The 18532-nt window shown below is 44.0% G+C and overlaps 1 protein-coding gene and 1 non-coding gene across 2 annotated transcripts in view; both read left to right on the top strand.

Moving 5' to 3' along the window:
- The window catches only part of scfd2 (sec1 family domain containing 2), a 512739-nt gene that overhangs the window by 228443 nt on the left and 265764 nt on the right, over positions 1 to 18532 (top strand). Inside the window, exon 5 of the mRNA XM_072496760.1 lies at positions 14249 to 14498. Within this exon, the coding sequence (XP_072352861.1) occupies positions 14249 to 14498 (250 nt within the window). The remainder of the gene's footprint in view (positions 1 to 14248; positions 14499 to 18532) is intronic.
- LOC140409677 (U2 spliceosomal RNA) lies at positions 11653 to 11848 on the top strand. Its single transcript, XR_011940473.1, has one exon. It is a non-coding gene; the product is annotated as a U2 spliceosomal RNA (small nuclear RNA).

The raw sequence follows: 18532 nt of genomic DNA, 5'->3' as shown, positions 1-18532 counted from the left end.
ATGGCCTCTTTCTGCACTGTAAATTCTATGATTCTATATTGCACCTTGTAGACGGTACATACTGCTGCCACTGTGCATCGGTGGTGGAGGGAGTGAATGTTTGTCGATTGCCTGCCAATCAAGTGGGCTGGTTTGTCCTGGATGGTGTTAAGCATCTTGTGTTCTGTTGGAGCTGCACTCGTCTAAGCAAGTGCAGAGTATTCTATCACGTAAAACCATATTGAGTCTGCTGCGCCATTCAATGAGATCATGTCTGATCTGATCTGATAATCCTCAACTCCACTTTCCGCCTTCCTGACTTGTGCCTCGTCAATGGTGGACAGGCTTTGGGGGTGTCTGGAGGTGAGTTACTCGCTGTAGGATTCCTAACCTTTGACCTGCCCTTGTAGCCATGGTATTTCCATGGCCAGTCCAGTTCAGTTTCTGGTCAATGGAAACCCCCAGGATGATGATGGCGGGGGATTCAGTGATGGTAATTCCATTGAATGTCAGGGGATGATGGTTAGATTATCTCTTGTTGGAGCTGGTCATTTCCTGGCACTGTGACACGAATGTTACTTGCCACTTATCATCTGCCACTGGAGGAAGGGAGGGTCCCAGAGAACTGGAAAATTGCTAATGTAACACCGCTGTTTAAGAAGGGAGGAAGGCAGAAGATGGGAAATTATAGGCCGGTTAGCCTGACTTCGGTCATTGGTAAGATTTTAGAGTCCATTATTAAAGATGTGATTATGGAGTATTTGGAAGTGCATGATAAAATAGGACTGAGTCAGAGCGGCTTCGTCAAGGTGAGGTCATGTCTGACAAATCTGTTCGAGTTCATTGAGGAGGTAACAAGGAAGTTAGACAAAGGAGAACCAGTGGACGTGATCTATTTAAGGCATCCAGAAGGCATTTGACAAGGTGCCGTATCAGAAGCTTTAAATTAGGTAAGAGCCCATGTGTTAAGGGTAAGATCTTGGCATGGATAGAGGATTGGCTGACTGGCAGAAGGCAGAGAGTGGGGATAATGTTGTATTTTTCAGGATGGCAACCGGTGACTAGTGGTGTGCCTCAGGGGTCGGTGCTGGGACCACAACTTTTCACAATATACATTAATGATCTGGAAGAAGAAACTGAAGGCACTGTTGCTAAGTTTGCAGATGATACAAAGATCTGAAGAGGGACAGGTAGTATTGAGGAAGCAAGGGGGCTGCAGAAGGACTTGACAAGCTAGGCGAGTGGGCAAAGAAGTGGCAGGTGGAATATAATATCGAAAAGTGTGAGGTTATGCAATTTGGAAGGATGAATGGAGGCATAGATTATTTTCTAAATGGGGAATTGCTTAGGAAACCAGAAGCACAAAGGGACTTAGGAGTCCTTCTTCAAAATTTGCTTAAGGTTAATGTGCAGGTTCAGTCAGCAGTTAGGAAGGCAAATGCAATGTTAGCATTCATGTCAAAAGAAGGGATGTACATCATGAGGCTGTGTAAGGCTCTGGTCAGATCCCATTTGGAGTATTGTGAGCAGTTTTGGACCCTGTATACTAAGGAAGGATATGCTGGACTTGGAAAGGATCCAGAGGAGGTTCACAAGAATGCTCCCTAGAATGAAGAGCTTGCCTTATAAATGACTTGGAAGAAAACGTAGCGGGTGTAATTAGCAAGTTTGCGGATGATACTAAGATTGCAGGTGTTGCGGATAGTGATGAAGATTGTCAGAGAATATGACAGAATATAGATAGGTTGCAAAATTGGGCAGAGAAATGGCAGATGGAATTTAACCCAGACAAATGCGAGATGATGCATTTTGATAGATTCAATTCAGGTGGGAGCTATAAAATAAATGGCAGAACCATCAAGAGCTTAGAGACACAGAGATCTGGGCATGCAGGTCCACAGATTCTTAAAAGTGGCAGCACAGGGGGAAATAGTGGTAAAGAAAGCATATGGCATGCTTGCCTTCATAGGATGGGGTATCAAGTATAAAAGCTCGAAAATTATGTTGCAGTTATGTATAACGTTGATTAGGCCACATTTGGAATACTGCGTCCAATTCTGGTCACTGCACTACCAGAAGGGCGTGGAGGCTTTGGAGAGAGTACAGAAAAGGTTTACCAGGATGTTGCCTGGTATGGAGGGTATTAGCTATGAGGAGAAATTGGATAAACTGGAATTGTTCTTCCTAGAGAGTCGGAGACTGAGGGACGACCTGTTAGAAGTTTATAAAATTATTAGGGGTATAGATATGGTGAACAGTTGGAGGCTTTTTCCCAGGGTGGAATTGAAAATTACAAGGGAGCACAAGTTCAAGGCAAGGGGGGATAGGTTCAGTGGAGATGTGCGGGTGAAGGTTTTTACAGAGAGAGTGGTGGTGACCTGGAATACACTGCCAAGTGAGCTCATTGAAGCAGATATGTTAGAGACCTTAAAGACTTATCTAGATAGACACATGAACAGATGGGGTATAGAAGGATACAGGCGTTTGGCCTAGATAGGACTCATGATTGGCGCAGGTTTGGAGGCCGATGGGCCTGTTCCTGTGCTGTGTTGTTATTTGTTCTATAATGATGATGGGTTCAAGTCTGGAAACCCCAGGAGAGAACCTTTGTTTGAAGGGGTGGTTGGAGCTTGGAGAGAAAGAGTCTGGTTTTGAATAGGTACAGAGAGAAAGCTTTGAAAAGAAACCTGGAGAGGTCATGAAAGTTGCCACTGAGACAGGCTTTGGAAAAGGGTTTCTGAAAGAATTTCCCTAACAGAAGAAAAATTGCGACATAAATGCAAGTATCTCCTTTGCCCACCTATGTAGGTGGAATGGGAGCTGCATGTTCATTTAAAGTGCTGGTTGTTTAATGGGAACTAGTGTATTCAGGTTAGGAAACTACATGTCATCTGTTATTGTTAGGGCTGAAGTTTAAAAGTTTAAATATTTTTTATTTTGTTTTAATAAAGTATGAATTTTTAAATAACCAAGTCCTATTTCTTATATTATCACTCCTGGAACGGATTGATCTTTCCGCACTGCCTTAAGAACTTTAAAAAGTTATGGTTCTGGTCCAGTCTCTCAGCTTTAAGAGTTGACCAGACGTCTGTAACACATTGCTGTGCTGTTGCTATTGTATGATACATTTTTTTTAAAGCCAAGTTTCTATCCGAATTTTGGGCTTTCCAGTTTATTTGGTTAATTTTTGGCCTCCATGTTGGTGCAGTAGTAGCATCCTATCGCCTCTGCTTTGGAGTATATTATCCATGTTTTCTTTTGGAACGTCAAGATAATTTGTTTTAATGTTACACGCGTCCTCTCTGAAATTACTGTAGGCGATTGATTAATATTTGCTAACCATCTGGTAGGGTGATATCAGTGAACACATTGGTGATTAATTACATGTAGGATTCTTAATACAAGTTTAATCTGAATAGCAACATCTTAACAGAGATAACCATTCTGAATAAGATTAATGTAGACGGTTTTGTTGCATTTAAGCATCATGTACACGGTACCATAGATTTCTTACAGAAGGAGGCCTTTCAGCCCAAGGTGTCTGCATCGACCCTCTGAAAGAGCACCCGCCCAAGCTCACTGTCCCACCCTATCCCTGTAAACCCATAACCCCACCTAAACTGCACACCTTTGAACACTACGGGCAATTTAGCGTGGCCAATCCACCTAACCTGCACACCTTTGGACTGTGGGAGGAAACCTGAGCATCCGGAGCAAACTCCACACAGACAGTCACCCGAGGCCGGAATTGAACCGGGTCCCTGGTGCTGTGAGGCAGTAGTGCTAACCACTGTGCCACCATTCCGCCACAGTAGAAATAAAGAAATTGCATTCATTTGTTGAAAAAGCTCAGCTGGTCAACCAGCATCTGTGGAAAAAGAAACCGAGTTAACACTGACCTGAAACGTATCCACGGATGCTGCCTGACCTGCTGAGTATTTGCAGCATTTTATATTTTTAATTTAGGTTTCCAGAATTCGCGCTATTTTGACTTTGCATTTATGTAGTCCTTTTCACATTCTCAGAACATTACAAAATGTATTCCCATCTAGTTATTTTTGAAACATAAACAATGTTTTTATGGAGTAATACTGCAGTCAATTTGCATGGAGCATGATAATGCTGGCTGAGGGATGAAGAGTTAGGGCACTGGTAGAAGTTCATTCTTTTAAATCCTTCCATGTTTTTTTGATTTGAACAAGCAAACCTTTTCTCAGTTTGATGTCTAGAGTGAAAGACAACATGTCAGACAATGCAGCACTCTTTGCCAGTATTAAAACGTCAGCCGAGGTTGTGTGCTTAAGCCCTGAAATGGGAGCAGAACCTATGATATTCTGGTTCTAAGGCACTGAGCCAAGCTGATAACATATTTGTAGAGTCTTGTGTGGTTGGCCATTTTATTGTATTACAGAAAATTTGAAGTACAAGAAAAGGTGACAAAGTAGTAAACCAAGGGTTAGGTTGTCAGGGAAAAACTTTGAAGCAAATAAATGTAATGAAAATATATCTTGTTGCTTTCCTGGAAAGAGGAGGATTGAAGAGCCTCGGGGGAATGTACAGAGTAATAGTTGATCTTGTTGGGATTTGACATTTTTTAAGTGTTCCTAAAAGTTGTTATTTTCTTGTATTATGTTTCCCCACAGATGAATAAAATGAGAAATTTGATTCATTTTATTTTGTGGTCGCAAGCAGAATTCTTCCAAAGGTGCCAATCTTAGTCTCCAGAATCTGTTTTCAATGCAGATCATTTATGTTTGCTGTTGCTTTTATTCTTTATTTAAAAGTGAATAAGTTGATGCTGCTGTACATTATTCTGTGAATTTGAGTACACTCAGGGTACTTGAAAGAAAATAATATGATGGGGTGGGATTATAAAATTTGAATCTAGTTTTAGTAGAAATGGTATAATAAGGGTCTCTAGGTTAAGAGTCAAAGGATTTTAAGGTAATCTAAGGTACCTAACAAGGTAAAAATACTTCATATTCAGTATGAATTTTAAAATAACCAAGTCCTACTTCTTATATTATCATTTGTATTATAAACTTGTATTAAGAATCCTACATGTGATTCTTGTTATAAATTCGCTTAACTTCCTGTATTTGAAATAGCTGAATTACAATTCTGGTTATTGATGGACATTTTCTTTTAATTGAATTGTGAGGGTAGAAGCTAATGGCCCATTAGCCTGAACTTCCAAGAGTTGTAACTGGCACCCCAAAGCTGGGAACCCCCCCCCGCCACACACAGAGACACATATGAGAAGTCCCCAGGTAAGAATTGCCCCAGGAAGTTGAAACTTCCATTCATTGGGCAATTGCCCTACTATCTGAACCGTCCAAAAGTATAATTTTAAATCACAAAATTGGGATGTTTCTGACTGAATTTAGAAGAATTAAAACCACTTCTAACTCCTGGGTAACTATAAGTACTGACCCACGACTGACTCTCTCTCTCTTTCCTCCCCCCCCCCCCCCCCCTTCCCCTCGTGCTAACCACTGTGTCACCGAGCTTCCTTCGGCCCTGAATACAGTTGTGAATATTGGGAATATTATAATGGACGTACATATTGACCACCAAAAACCAGAACCAAATTTTGCTGAAAATCAATGCTTGAACCCTGAAACATGCACTACTTTCAGATTTCCTTTGCCTTTGGACAAAAACTGTTTCTTTTCAACAGTAATAATTAAAATGATCTCATTGTTTGGATCCTTGGACAATCTTGGACCTCCAGTAAATTTGTAACTAACCATTTTAAAGAGTGCTGTTTTTGGATGTCATTAATTTGATAGCAAATTTGGAAAGGGGTTTAAGTTCTGAGCAACAGTCTTAGTACTACAAATGTCATCATCATGTGTCGGATATACTGAGGGAAGCATTGTTAGGCAGGCTTCCTAGCAACTTCTGCTGCAGTGTGTGCAAGTGTGGGTTCACGTGTAAGTACATGGTTTGGCTTAACTTTGGTCTCCCTACTAATTAGCATGCCAACATTCAGTGTTTAGGTTCACACATGAAGAATGGTCAGCTGGATGACATCCAGGAGTGAGCATGTTGCCATTGGAACAGTCTTCCTGTATAAGTCAGCTCCTTCTGGAGACGAGAATGAGAACATTGGATTGTTTTTTTAAAAATTAATCCAATAAAAGCAAAATGCACTTGATAAGCACCATGTTGGGACTGAGGGAATCCGCATATTCTTACCAAAATAAGAATTTAAGCAAAACAATAGTGAAATACATACTCAACAATACAAAGACAGCATTCACATATCATTTTTTTTTACCTATGAATTTCAACCTTAAAGTTTTTACTTCAAGGCCTCAGCCCCTCCTAAAAGCTCTCTAGGTTTAGGCAATATTTTAATTTTGCACAGAACTGAGACTTTGCAAGCTGTTCTTTGTGCATGTGCAATATGCTCAATTTCTCAAGATATTATCGATATTACCCAATTGGATTTGGATTTGGATTTTGTTTATTGTCACGTGTACCAAGGTAGAGTGAAAAGTATTTTTTCGGCGAGCAGCTCAACAGATCATTAAGTACGTTAAAAGAAAAGAAAAGAAAAGAAAATTGATGGATTATCTCACTTGATTTGGGATTCCTATGTCCTACCTCCCATTCCCCTCCACCAGGCTTCCTTTGGCCCTGAATCAAAACCCAAATTCCAACCTTTAATTCTGCTGCATCTCAGGTCACCTGCCCAGTGATTCTGGATCAAAGGGTCCTTTGTATTGCTGCCAAACTTCAAGACCCGATCTAGATTCTGCATTAACCATTCCCCAATGCCATAAAAGCACACAACCGTATCCACTTCTAAATACCAGATAGCAAACTTAATTCGATACATCTTGCAAGACATCTTGGCTTGTATCACAGCTTAAAACTGGCAGGATAAAAATTAAATTAATAAATTTAAAGTAATATTTTGGAAGTGCGATCTTGAAGGTATCGAAACTTCTTTATTTCTTATTAGATTTAGAGCACCCAATTGTTTTTATGCAATTAAGGGGCAATTTAGCATGGCCAATCCACCTACCCTGCACATCTTTGGATTGTGGGGGTGCAATCCACACAGACACGGGGAGAATGTGTAAACTTCGCACAGACAGTGACCCGGGGCAGGATCGAACCCGGGTCCTCGGCGCCGTGAGGCAACAGTGCTAACCACTGCGCCATCATGCCGCCCCTGTATTGAAACATCTTTATGACATGAAAATTGTAATATTAATGATCTATATACTGCTTTACAATCACCTTTACATTGCTCTGTTCTAGGAAGAATGGTTTAAGGTTCTCCATCCAGCCATTCAATATTAAGGATCAGTCTAAAGGCTGTTGCCCTCGAACTTTGCTTTTTATCTTAATGTTTAGAACTCGACTGACCAGAGCACTTCTTAGTTTTATCAGGACTTCCCCAGGCATGTATTCGATTATTCAGGCTATATCCTAGATGATTTGTTGATTGTTGTTTATAGTGCAACATTGTTGAGTGCCGAATCTAGTAAATCTGCTACGTCTCTTTTGATTTAACCCCTGGCAATTTCGGCACCATTATTGGAGTATGTAGATCATTTATTTTTGTTCTGTTGTGCGTTTATATACATTTTTAACTGTTTTGTCCACTTACAAATTCTATCCAACTCAGTAATTTCTGAGCTAGGTGACAGATGAAGTTCAATGCGGAGTAGTATGGATAAATTTTGGTAGGAAGAACATGGCCAGACAATAAAAAATAAAGGCTAACATTCTGAAGGGGCTGTATATGTGCATGGATCATTCAAAGTAACAGGACAGGTGGAGAGCATTAATAAAGTATCCTGGGCTTAATTTATAGGGGCATAGAGTCCAGGAGCAAGGAGATTATGCTGAATGTATACAAGATACTAGTTAGAACTCGGCTGAAGTATTGTGTACAGTTCGGAACGCCAAAATATAGGAATGTCTTGGAGAGAGTGCAGAAGAGGTTTACAACAATGGTTCCAGGGATAAGAAACTTCAGTTATGAGGACAGATTGGAGAAATTGAGCCTGTTCTCCTTGGAGAGGAGAAGAGATTTGATGGAGGTGTTCAAAATCATGAGGGGCTGAGCAGAGTAAACAGGGAGAACTGTTCCCACTCTTAAAAGGATCAAGAACTACCGTGGTGCCCCTGCAGTGCCTGGTTCTGCATGATGGCAGTCCTCCCTACATCTTTCTTCCTGTCTTCACAGGAATGAGTACCTTCCACTGTTGGACAGGACCAGCATCTGCAAGACCTCCTTCTCAACTTCTCCCAAATCCGATGAGGTGGAGGGCTGTTGTAGGCTGCAAAGAGACATTGATAGGATGCAGAGCTGGGCCGCAAAATGGCAGATGGAGTTTAACCCTGATAAGTGCGAGGTGATTCAATTTGGTAGAAAAATTTTGAAAGCAGATTACAGGGTCAACGGCAGGGTTCTGAGGAATGTGGAGGAACAGCGAGATCTTGGGATTCATGTCCACAGATCACTCAAGTGGATAGAGCCATGAAGAAGGCTTATAGTGTGTTAGCGTTTATTAACAGGGGGCTTGAGTTTAAGAGCCGCAGGGTTATGCTGCAACTATACATGACCCTGGTGAGACCACATTTGGAGCATTGTGTGCAGTTCTGATCACTAGCATGCTCCATACCTTTCCTGCCTTTAAATTCTACCTTGAAGCACTCAGGGCACTATAGAACATAGAACATAGAACGATACAGCGCAGAACAGGCCTCACTACTCTTTGCGTAAAGAACCTACCTCTGACCTCTGTCCTATATCTATTACCCCTCAGTTTAAAGCTATGTCCCCTCGTGCCAGCCATTTCCATCCGCGGGAGAAGGCTCTCACTGTCCACCCTATCCAACCCCCTGATCATTTTGTATGCCTCTATTAAGTCTCCTCTTAACCTTCTTCTCTCCAATGAAAACAACCTCAAGCCCATCAGCCTTTCCTCATAAGATTTTCCCTCCATACCAGGCAACATCCTGGTAAATCTCCTCTGCACCCGCTCCAAAGCCTCCACATCCTTCCTATAATGCGGTGACCAGAACTGTACGCAATACTCCAAATGCGGCCGTACCAGAGTTCTGTACAGCTGCAACATGACCTCCTGACTCCGGAACTCAATCCCTCTACCAATAAAGGCCAACACTCCATAGGCCTTCTTCACAACCCTATCAACCTGGGTGGCAACTTTCAGGGATCTATGTACATGGACACCTAGATCCCTCTGCTCATCCACACTTCCAAGAACTTTACCATTAGCCAAATATTCCGCATTCCTGTTATTCCTTCCAAAGTGAATCACCTCACACTTCTCTACATTAAACTCCATTTGCCACCTCTCAGCCCAGCTCTGCAGCTTATCTATATCCCTCTGTAACCTGCTACATCCTTCCACACTATCGACAACACCACCGACTTTAGTATCGTCTGCAAATTTACTCACCCACCCTTCTGCGCCTTCCTCTAGGTCATTGATAAAAATGACAAACAGCAACGGCCCCAGAACAGATCCTTGTGGTACTCCACTTGTAACAGAACTCCATTCTGAACATTTCCCATCAACCTCCACCCTCTGTCTTCTTTCAGCTAGCCAATTTCTGATCCACATCTCTAAATCACCCTCAATCCCCAGCCTCCGTATTTTCTGCAATAGCCTACCGTGGGGAACCTTATCAAACGCTTTGCTGAAATCCATATACACCACATCAACTGCTCTACCCTTGTCTACCTGTTCAGTCACCTTCTCAAAGAACTCGATAAGGTTTGTGAGGCATGACCTACCCTTCACAAAGCCATGCTGACTATCCCTGATCATATTATTCCTATCTAGATGATTATAAATCTTGTCTCTTATAATCCCCTCCAAGACTTTACCCACTACAGACGTGAGGCTCACCGGTCTATAGTTGCCGGGGTTGTCTCTGCTCCCCTTTTTGAACAAAGGGACCACATTTGCTATCCTCCAGTCCTCTGGCACTATTCCTGTAGCCAATGATGACATAAAAATCAAAGCCAAAGGTCCAGCAATCTCTTCCCTGGCCTCCCAGAGAATCCTAGGATAAATCCCATCAGGACCCGGGGACTTATCTATTTTCAGCCTGTCCAGAATTGCCAACACCTCTTCCCTACGTACCTCAATGCCATCTATTCTATTAGCCTGGGTCTCAGCATTCTCCTCCACAGCATTATCTTTTTCCTGAGTGAATACTGATGAAAAATATTCATTTAGTATCTCGCCTATCTCTTCAGACTCCACACACAACTTCCCATCCCTGTCCTTGACTGGTCCTACTCTTTCCCTAGTCATTCGCTTATTCCTGACATACCTATAGAAAGCTTTTGGGTTTTCCTTGATCCTACCTGCCAAATACTTCTCATGTCCCCTCCTTGCTCGTCTTAGCTCTCTCTTTAGATCCTTCCTCGCTACCTTGTAACTATCCATCGCCCCAACTGAAACTTCACACCTCATCTTCACATAGGCCTCCTTCTTCCTCTTAACAAGAGATTCCACTTCTTTGGTAAACCACGGTTCCCTCGCTCGACGCCTTCCTCCCTGCCTGACCGGTACATACTTATCAAGAACACGCAGTAGCTGATCCTTGAACAAGCTCCACTTATCCAGTGTGCCCAACACTTGCAGCCTACTTCTCCACCTTATCCCCCCCAAGTCACGTCTAATGGCATCATAATTGCCCTTCCCCCAGCTGTAACTCTTGCCCTGCGGTGTATACTTATCCCTTTCCATCATTAACGTAAACGTCACCGAATTGTGGTCACTGTCCCCAAAGTGCTCTCCTACCTCCAAATCCAACACCTGGCCTGGTTCATTAACCAAAACCAAATCCACCTTGGCCTCGCCTCTTGTTGGCCTGTCAACATATTGTGTCAGGAAACCCTCCTGCACACACTGTACAAAAAACGACCCATCTAATGTACTCGAACTATATATTTTCCAGTCAATATTTGGAAAGTTAAAGTCTCCCATAATAACTACCCTGTTACTTTCGCTCTTATCCAGGATCATCCTCGCCATCCTTTCCTCTACATCCCTAGAACAACTGAGTCACTCATTTTAATATCTTTAAAAATCTAAATTCCCTGAAAGAAATTGTGAGGGATCCCTGGTTAGCTATGCTTAATACAGTGTGGTGTTCCTCAAGCTATGACCCCCCACTTGTCTGTCCCTCTCGCTAAACAGAGTTGCCTGTGATCCCTTGCAGACACAAAAAAATAAAAATTACTAAATTAAATGCTCTTGGTTTTGCAGTTTTCCAAATGTTTAATACAGTCTCGTCCAACCTTTTCACATGAGGGGCCACATTTCAATTTATCTCACTCAAGTTGAACAAATTTTGGAAGTAAACGTTTGGTACGTTAAACATGATTTTTTTTTTTAAATGCTGACCTCTGAAAAGACAGAACTTGCTGAGGAACAAAAAGTCAAAATTATAAATTAGGAATTTAAATCCGAGTGTCGGTGAGAGTGCCTGTTGGTGTGTGGGGATGGGGGTGAATGAGAATCTTGAGACTGGGAGTGAGTCAGACAGACACTTTCCCCTCAGTTTCACCCTTGCATGCTCTCAGTCTTCCCTCGCACACACTCAACCTTCCCCACCAATGGTCAGTCCTATATTTGGATGGGTAATAACAGTAAATATTAGGTAAATATTGCTTCTCGGCCTTTTGGCTAAGATCAAATGTAGTATCTGCTCGGCCTTTTGGCTCAGATCTGGTATGTCTTTCTTGTGGGGACCATGAATTGGATTCAATTTGAATTGTTTTTCGAAGCAGGCAAGGAGCTGGATTAGGGGTTTGCCCCAGTCCACACTCTATACCCTGGCTTTGTAACTCAGAATAAGTAATTAAAAAAAATATTAGGTAAATATTGGATATTTCTGGGCCGGGATTCTCCGAAAATGGGGTATGCCCCATGCTCAACGGAAAACGGGCGTGAATCACTCCAGACTTTTTTCAAAATGTCTGGAGTGTATGTCCAACTTCAACAGGGATAGCAGGGCCCCGGCATGCGCTGCGCAGCTCCTGCTGCCGATGCGAGGCCCTGCACTTCTGGATGTGGGTCCGCACATGCGCGTGCTGGCCGTTTTCGCGCCGGCCACCACGCAACATGGCGGAGCCACACAGCGGGCCGGCGTCCCCCCCCCCCGATCGTGCGTGCCTGCCGATCGGTAGCCCCCAATCGCGGGCCTGCCATTGTGGAGGCCCCCCCCCCCCCCCCCGAGTCTGATCCACCCCACCAGGACGGCCACAAATCCGAGCTACCGCTGGGTGAAACCATACGGGAACCACGCCGGCGGAACTCAGCGGGAACACGGCCGGTTGACCGTGGAGAATCGCCGCAGGCGTCTCTTTCAACGGCCCCCGACCGGTGCAGGGTCGACCGCGCATGTGCGGCTGCCACCGATTCTTTGGTCGCCGGAGAATCGCATCCCGGCGTCCAAGCCAATCGCAGGTCTGAGACCCCATTCACTGCCCCCGCATGGAGCGTGATTTCGGTGCAGAGGCTCAGAGAATCCCGGCTATGATGTCAGTAATCCATAAATTAGGTGATCAATGCTCCAGTTTTGCTAAGACAAATTAGATTGTGCTGTAATAAAATCTTAGTTGAAATTCCACCTATTGCATGGTTTAGGGCCATTGTGTGTACGCTACCCACTCACCCTCCCTCATCTACTTGCCCACCCTCACACATTCACCCTCACTCACTCAACCAATGGGCAAGAGGGTGCAATGAGAGGGGAAAGGACACCTGGTGTGAAGCTTGACGTCCAGTGGCACTCCAGGTGCTGTGGGAAAGCAGAGGGAGCTGGGGGAATGTGGCGTAAGCTAAGAAAAGTGGGGCAAGAGCCAGAGAAATGCAGGGTAAGAGCTGTGGCGGGGGGGGGGGGGGTGGTTGGTGACATGGGGAGATATTTTGTATATACTGTATTGCAAAGCACGGTAGCCTTGTGGATAGCACAATTGCTTCACAGCTCCAGGGTCCCAGGTTCGATTCCGGCTTGGGTCACTGTCTGTGCGGAGTCTGCACATCCTCCCCGTGTGCGCGTGGGTTTCCTCCTGGTGCTCCGGTTTCCTCCCACAGTCCAAAGATGTGCAGGTTAGGTTGATTGTCCATGATAAATTGCCCTTAGTGTCCAAAATTGCCCTTAGTGTTGGGTGGGGTTACTGGGTTATGGGGATAGGGTGGCGGTGTTGACCTTGGGTAGGGTGCTCTTTCCAAGAGCCGGTGCAGTCTCGATGGGCCGAATGGCCTCCTTCTGCACTATAAATTCTATGATCTAAGCCAGGAGTTGAAGTTGCCTAACTGACTCTCCCTCAATTTCCACATACTCGCAGCAGCTACCATGTTCACTGCTCTTTTCATCAGAGTCTTTTTCCTCTCCCATGTTTGCTGCTGATAGGCTCATTGGTGCAGTCCCTTGCAGAAATTTTCACTTTCACTGACCAGTCTTACTGACATTTTGACCAAGTGGCACCAAGAGCCACTTAAAGAGGCTTCTCAGGCCACAGTGTGGCCCTGTGGGCCGCCAGTTGGACAATCCTTGTTTGATACCAAAATCTTAATCCTGTCTTTTTGAAAGAGAGAATTTTGCTGAATTTCCATCCAGAATTTAGAGAAAGTGGGTTTGTCTGAAAAACAGCTTTGATGATTAAATCTCCTTTTCTAAGTATTTTGGAAAAAGTGAAGAAATAAATTATGATTTTTCTGGCACAAGAAAGGTGATGTTCACTTGAGCCAAATTATTGCCTCACTTGTCTCTTATAGCAAAATAGATGTGCTTTGACGTTCTGATGTGATCCTGGACAGCTGAAACAATGCTCATGAATTGTACAGTATTGTAACTCTGTACTTAACATATCTTAGAATATATGTTTAGTATTTAGTTTGTGACTGTGGTCATCAACAGTTATAATACAGTCACTTGGAAAATGTCATGGCTATTGAAACAAACCTGCCTGTAACTTATAGGAAACCTTGTCGGTTTTACTAAATATCTTTGGTGTCATTCCATTTCATTTTATCTGAAATATATACTTCATTTTGCTGCACAGCTGTTTTCCAAATATTTATTACTGTTAATATTGCGTGGCATTGGTATAAACTTTGATACGTGTGAGAGCAGATTTTGGTATTATCTATGAAAATTATTTGCAGAAGAAACTTAATTCCAACATGAAAACTACTTGAATTTAGTTACTGTATTTTTTGCACTAAACTTGAAAATATTTCTATTTTATTTTCAGACTCTTGGAGATTGTGGTTTGCCTCGTGTTTTAACCCAACTTCTGCCCATGATCAAGTCCCACGGGGAGAGAGATTATCTTGATTATAACCCTGAAGAAATTCTTGTACTATTGGTTTACATCTACTCTGTGGTTGGAGAGCTCAAGTTGGATAGCGTAGTGGATAAAGCTGAAAGTGAGGTCAAAAAAGCTTTGCTGCGGGCATTGTGTGATGAACCCAACTTTTCTGAACTACTTCAGGAAATAACAGGTGGGTTTGAACTTGATTGAATGTGGACTGAACCATTCCTTAAAGCATTACTGAAATCCCACCCAGTTTGACTGATTTTGCACTGTGGCTTCCCGAGGGGAGTTATGTGATTCTTATTAATAATATCTTTATGATGATGTGAAAATCAGGTGGAACTTGGATGGCAGTGGAAGGGAGGTGAAGCATTCTCTCATCATAGCTTGAAGTTATCCTCCAAGATTTAATGTCATTCTCTCAAGAAGGAAATCCTGAATAGATGAGGAATAGGGAGCAGGATCAACTGGGAAGCAGAAAATGAATCAAAATTTGTGTATTTAAAAAAAAGATGGCCACATACTGAAGTGTGATGGCACAAGGCTTGCAGAGTTAAATTTACGATAGCGGCATTTAAGGGGCATCTAGACAAATATATGAATAAGGTGGGAATGGAAGGATACGGACTCCGTAAGTGCATGCGGTTTTAGTTTAAGCAGGTACCATTGTCGGTGCAGGCTTGGAATCCGAAGGGCCTGTTCCTGTGCTGTAGTGTTCTTTGTTCTTTGTAGTTAAAATGTTTTAAGTATATGCCGCTCTTTTACTTTGTGTAATATAATCTATGTACATTTGTGAACCCTGAAAAGGGCAACTTAATATAAGATGTTATATTATGAGCTGCAGCACTTTATTTGAAACAATGTTTCTGCGCCGGAACTTTCCCAAATCCAATCAGCACCGAAAGTAAACCACCCCCCCCTCAAAGCAATGTGGGCCCCCAGCCCCCCACGGCTAACAACCACCGCGACAATATCAGCAACCCTCCCCCCGCGCTGTCTTTCTCCCCCCGCCCATGCCATGTGCCCACCTCATTGCTAGCTCCCCCACACTCTCTTCCCCCTGCCATGCATGTGCCCACCTCTCACTGCTAGCTCCCCCACCCTCACTGCCTGATACCCCATTCTCCCTGCCAGGCATCCGCCCATCACCGTCAAGTGCCCCCTCACTGTCAGCTCCCCCAACCCCTCAATGCCAGGTGTCCCCCCTCCTCAATGCCAGGTGGTCTCCTCACTGCCAGCTCTTCACCACCCCTCCCCCACTGTGTCTGCAAGTTCCCCACTTCAATGGCTGCTCCCCATCACTGCCAAGTGCTCCCCTTCAAATGCCTCAGCACCCCCCTCCCCCAACACACACACACATAACGAGAACCCACCCCTCCGAGGACCTGCCACTCCACTTCCCCCAGCACAGGCTGGCAGTGCCAACCTGTGCCACTGTCATACATGTCCCTCCCGGAGGTTGTATTTACCTTTGTGCTGTGGGTGGTCCTCTCAACAAATTCACACCTTTTCTACACCTGTTGTAAACCTTGCCGACGTGACATCACAGGTATGACTATTAAGTGAGGGATGGTCCCTCCCGGAGGTTGTATTTACCTTTGTGCTGTGGGTGGTCCTCTCAACAAATTCACACCTTTTCTACACCTGTTGTAAACCTTGCCGACGTGACATCACAGGTATGACTATTAAGTGAGGGTTTTTGAAATAGATTACAATGAGGTTATGCCCTTTGTCATCAGTGAAGGGCGTGGAAAATCAGGAAACTTAATTTCACTGGCAAGAATCGCGTTTATCTCGATTCTCTTGAGATTTTGCGTCCGCATCACCATTTCTGCTGACGGCTAATGCTGCACCAAATCGCCCATTATATATATATATTTTAAAAATGTTTTAACATCTTATATTTGACAATTTGTTTTATATTACATATTTCCCTCTCATAATTAATTTACAGGTGTCATACCCGCGAGTAGTATTTTACAGACTGTAATCAGGGTGTGGTTTTAGTTCATACAAGAAAACAAAACACCAAAAGAGATGCATGCATGTTACAAGAAAATAAAGAAATTTAACACTGATAAAGAGAAAAAAGATGAAAATCAGACGAGGCCTGCTGTACATATTTACAGTTGCCTGCTTTGTCTCTCTTTGGTGGCTGTGGACTTTATTTTGGCCAGCCAGCTTCTGCTGCATTGCCTGTTGTTGGCCCAGGCATGTGCTTTAGCGTTTGTTATTATGCCTTCTAGTCTTCTTTTTGCCCTTGAGTTTATACATCTGCCTCTGTGTCCCTTGCATCTTGAGGTCTTCTTGTGGGTTTTTACCACCACCCCACCCCTCCCTTCCGACCCCTGGGTTGCGTATTTGACTTTCTCCAGTTGGAGAAATTCCGACAGGTCGGACAGCCAGTCTGCAGCTTTGTGTGGTGCTGCTGATCGCCAGCCTAGCCGGATTCTCCGACGGACGATTAGGGGGAGGGGCAAAGGCAAGGGTGTCTACCCCCCTCCCCATGAAGAATTCTGGCTGGTCTGCACCCTGAAGACTGCCACTTCCGGGCTTGGCTCTACCCTCACCCCCACAACCTTGGTCATTGCCTCAAAGAAGGCTGTCCCGCCCATTATATTTCTGTCTGGAAGTAACAATCTTGTAAGATTACAGTATATCTTTAACTATCCAATTATAATAAGGTTTTTCAGTCTTATGTAGAATTATTACCTGATTAGTCAACCTGGTCTTAATGCTTCTATCACATTATTTTATTACCATACTTAGATATTTCATAAAGAAGGGGACGGGGAGAATAGATGCTGAGTAGAAGCGGGAGAAAAGTTTGGAGAAATGACCAAAAGGGTAAGGGAAGAGTTTTGGGAAGAGAATTCCAGACTGAAGCAGCATAATTGCTGAAAGTTTCAAAATCTTCAAAAAATATTTTGAGCTGAAAAACATCAAAAACCTCTTTTTGTTCTGGAAAAGAATTTTAAGCACTACTACCAACAGATATAAAGGAGAATTATATTCTGCTGAAATTGCCCCATAACCCTTGTATTACAATTGAAGTTCTCTGTTCAATTGTAATTCTCCCGATGGCCCCGGGGAAATATTCGGCTAGTCCGGTGGTGGTGGCCACTCTGAAGATTTGGAGGCAGTTACGGCAGCGTTTTAGGTTGGGAGTGGGAGGGGGGTGCTGATCAGGTGAAATCACAGGTTTGAGCCAGGGAGAATGGACGCAAGGTTCCGAGGAAATGGAGAGAATAGGAAGGGATCAGGGAGATGAAGGATTTGTTTTTGGAGGGTGGTTTGCGAGGAGGAGCAGAATGACAATTCTGGGTTGGCACGTGGTGAGAGTTGTTGGTATATGCAGGTGCGGGACTTTGCGAGGAACACCTTCCCAACCTTCCCAGTAGCACCTGCTTCCTTGCTGTTGGAAGCAGTGCTGTTGGATGGGGTGTTGGAGAGGGAGATCGTCTCGGCGATTTATGGGAGGATTTTGAAGGAGATTAAGGTGTCCATGGAAGGGTTTAAGTCGAAGTGGGAGGAAGAGCTGGGTTCGGTGCTGGAGGAGGGATTGTGGTGTGAGGTGTTCCAGAAGGTGAATGCCTCGAATTTGTCTGCGAGACAGGGACTGATACAGCTGAAGATGGTGTACATGGCGCACCTGACAAAGTCAAGGATGAGCCGGCTGTTCGGGGGGGTGGAGGATGTCTGTGAGCGATGTGGGAGGTGCCCAGCAAATCATATTCCTATCTTTTGGTCCTGCCCAAAGTTGGAACGGTTTTCGAGGTTGATTTTCAGCACCATTTCGGGGGTTCTGCATGTGGATGTGGAGCCCGGTCCCTTAGGAGTCATATTCGGGGCGTTTGACCAGCTGGAGTTGCAGGAGGGTGCGGGGGCAGATGTCTTAGCCTTGGCTCGCTAATGGCTCACAGGCGGGTCTTGTTGGAGTTGAGGTCAGCTTTCCCACCCTATGCCTCGGCGTGGCAGGGCCACCTGTTGGAGTTTTTGGCCCTGGAGAAAATGGAATTTGCTCTAAGGGAGGTGAGTGATGGGTTCTACAATAGTTGGGGTTTGTTTATTTTGCATTTTGGGAAGTTGGTCCCGTTGACGGCGGGGGAGGTATGGGGGGGATTTAATGTGTTTGGTGGGTTTTGTGTTTGTTGTAAATTGTAAAAATGGTGAAAATTTAGAATAACATTTTTTTTAATGTAAATGTAAAATATAATTGCT

Source organism: Scyliorhinus torazame, chromosome 3 (genome assembly GCF_047496885.1).
Source record: "Scyliorhinus torazame isolate Kashiwa2021f chromosome 3, sScyTor2.1, whole genome shotgun sequence".
NCBI classification, from domain to species: domain Eukaryota; kingdom Metazoa; phylum Chordata; class Chondrichthyes; order Carcharhiniformes; family Scyliorhinidae; genus Scyliorhinus; species Scyliorhinus torazame.
Note: the sequence above shows the minus strand (reverse complement) of the source record. Positions and strands in the feature narration are given on the sequence as shown.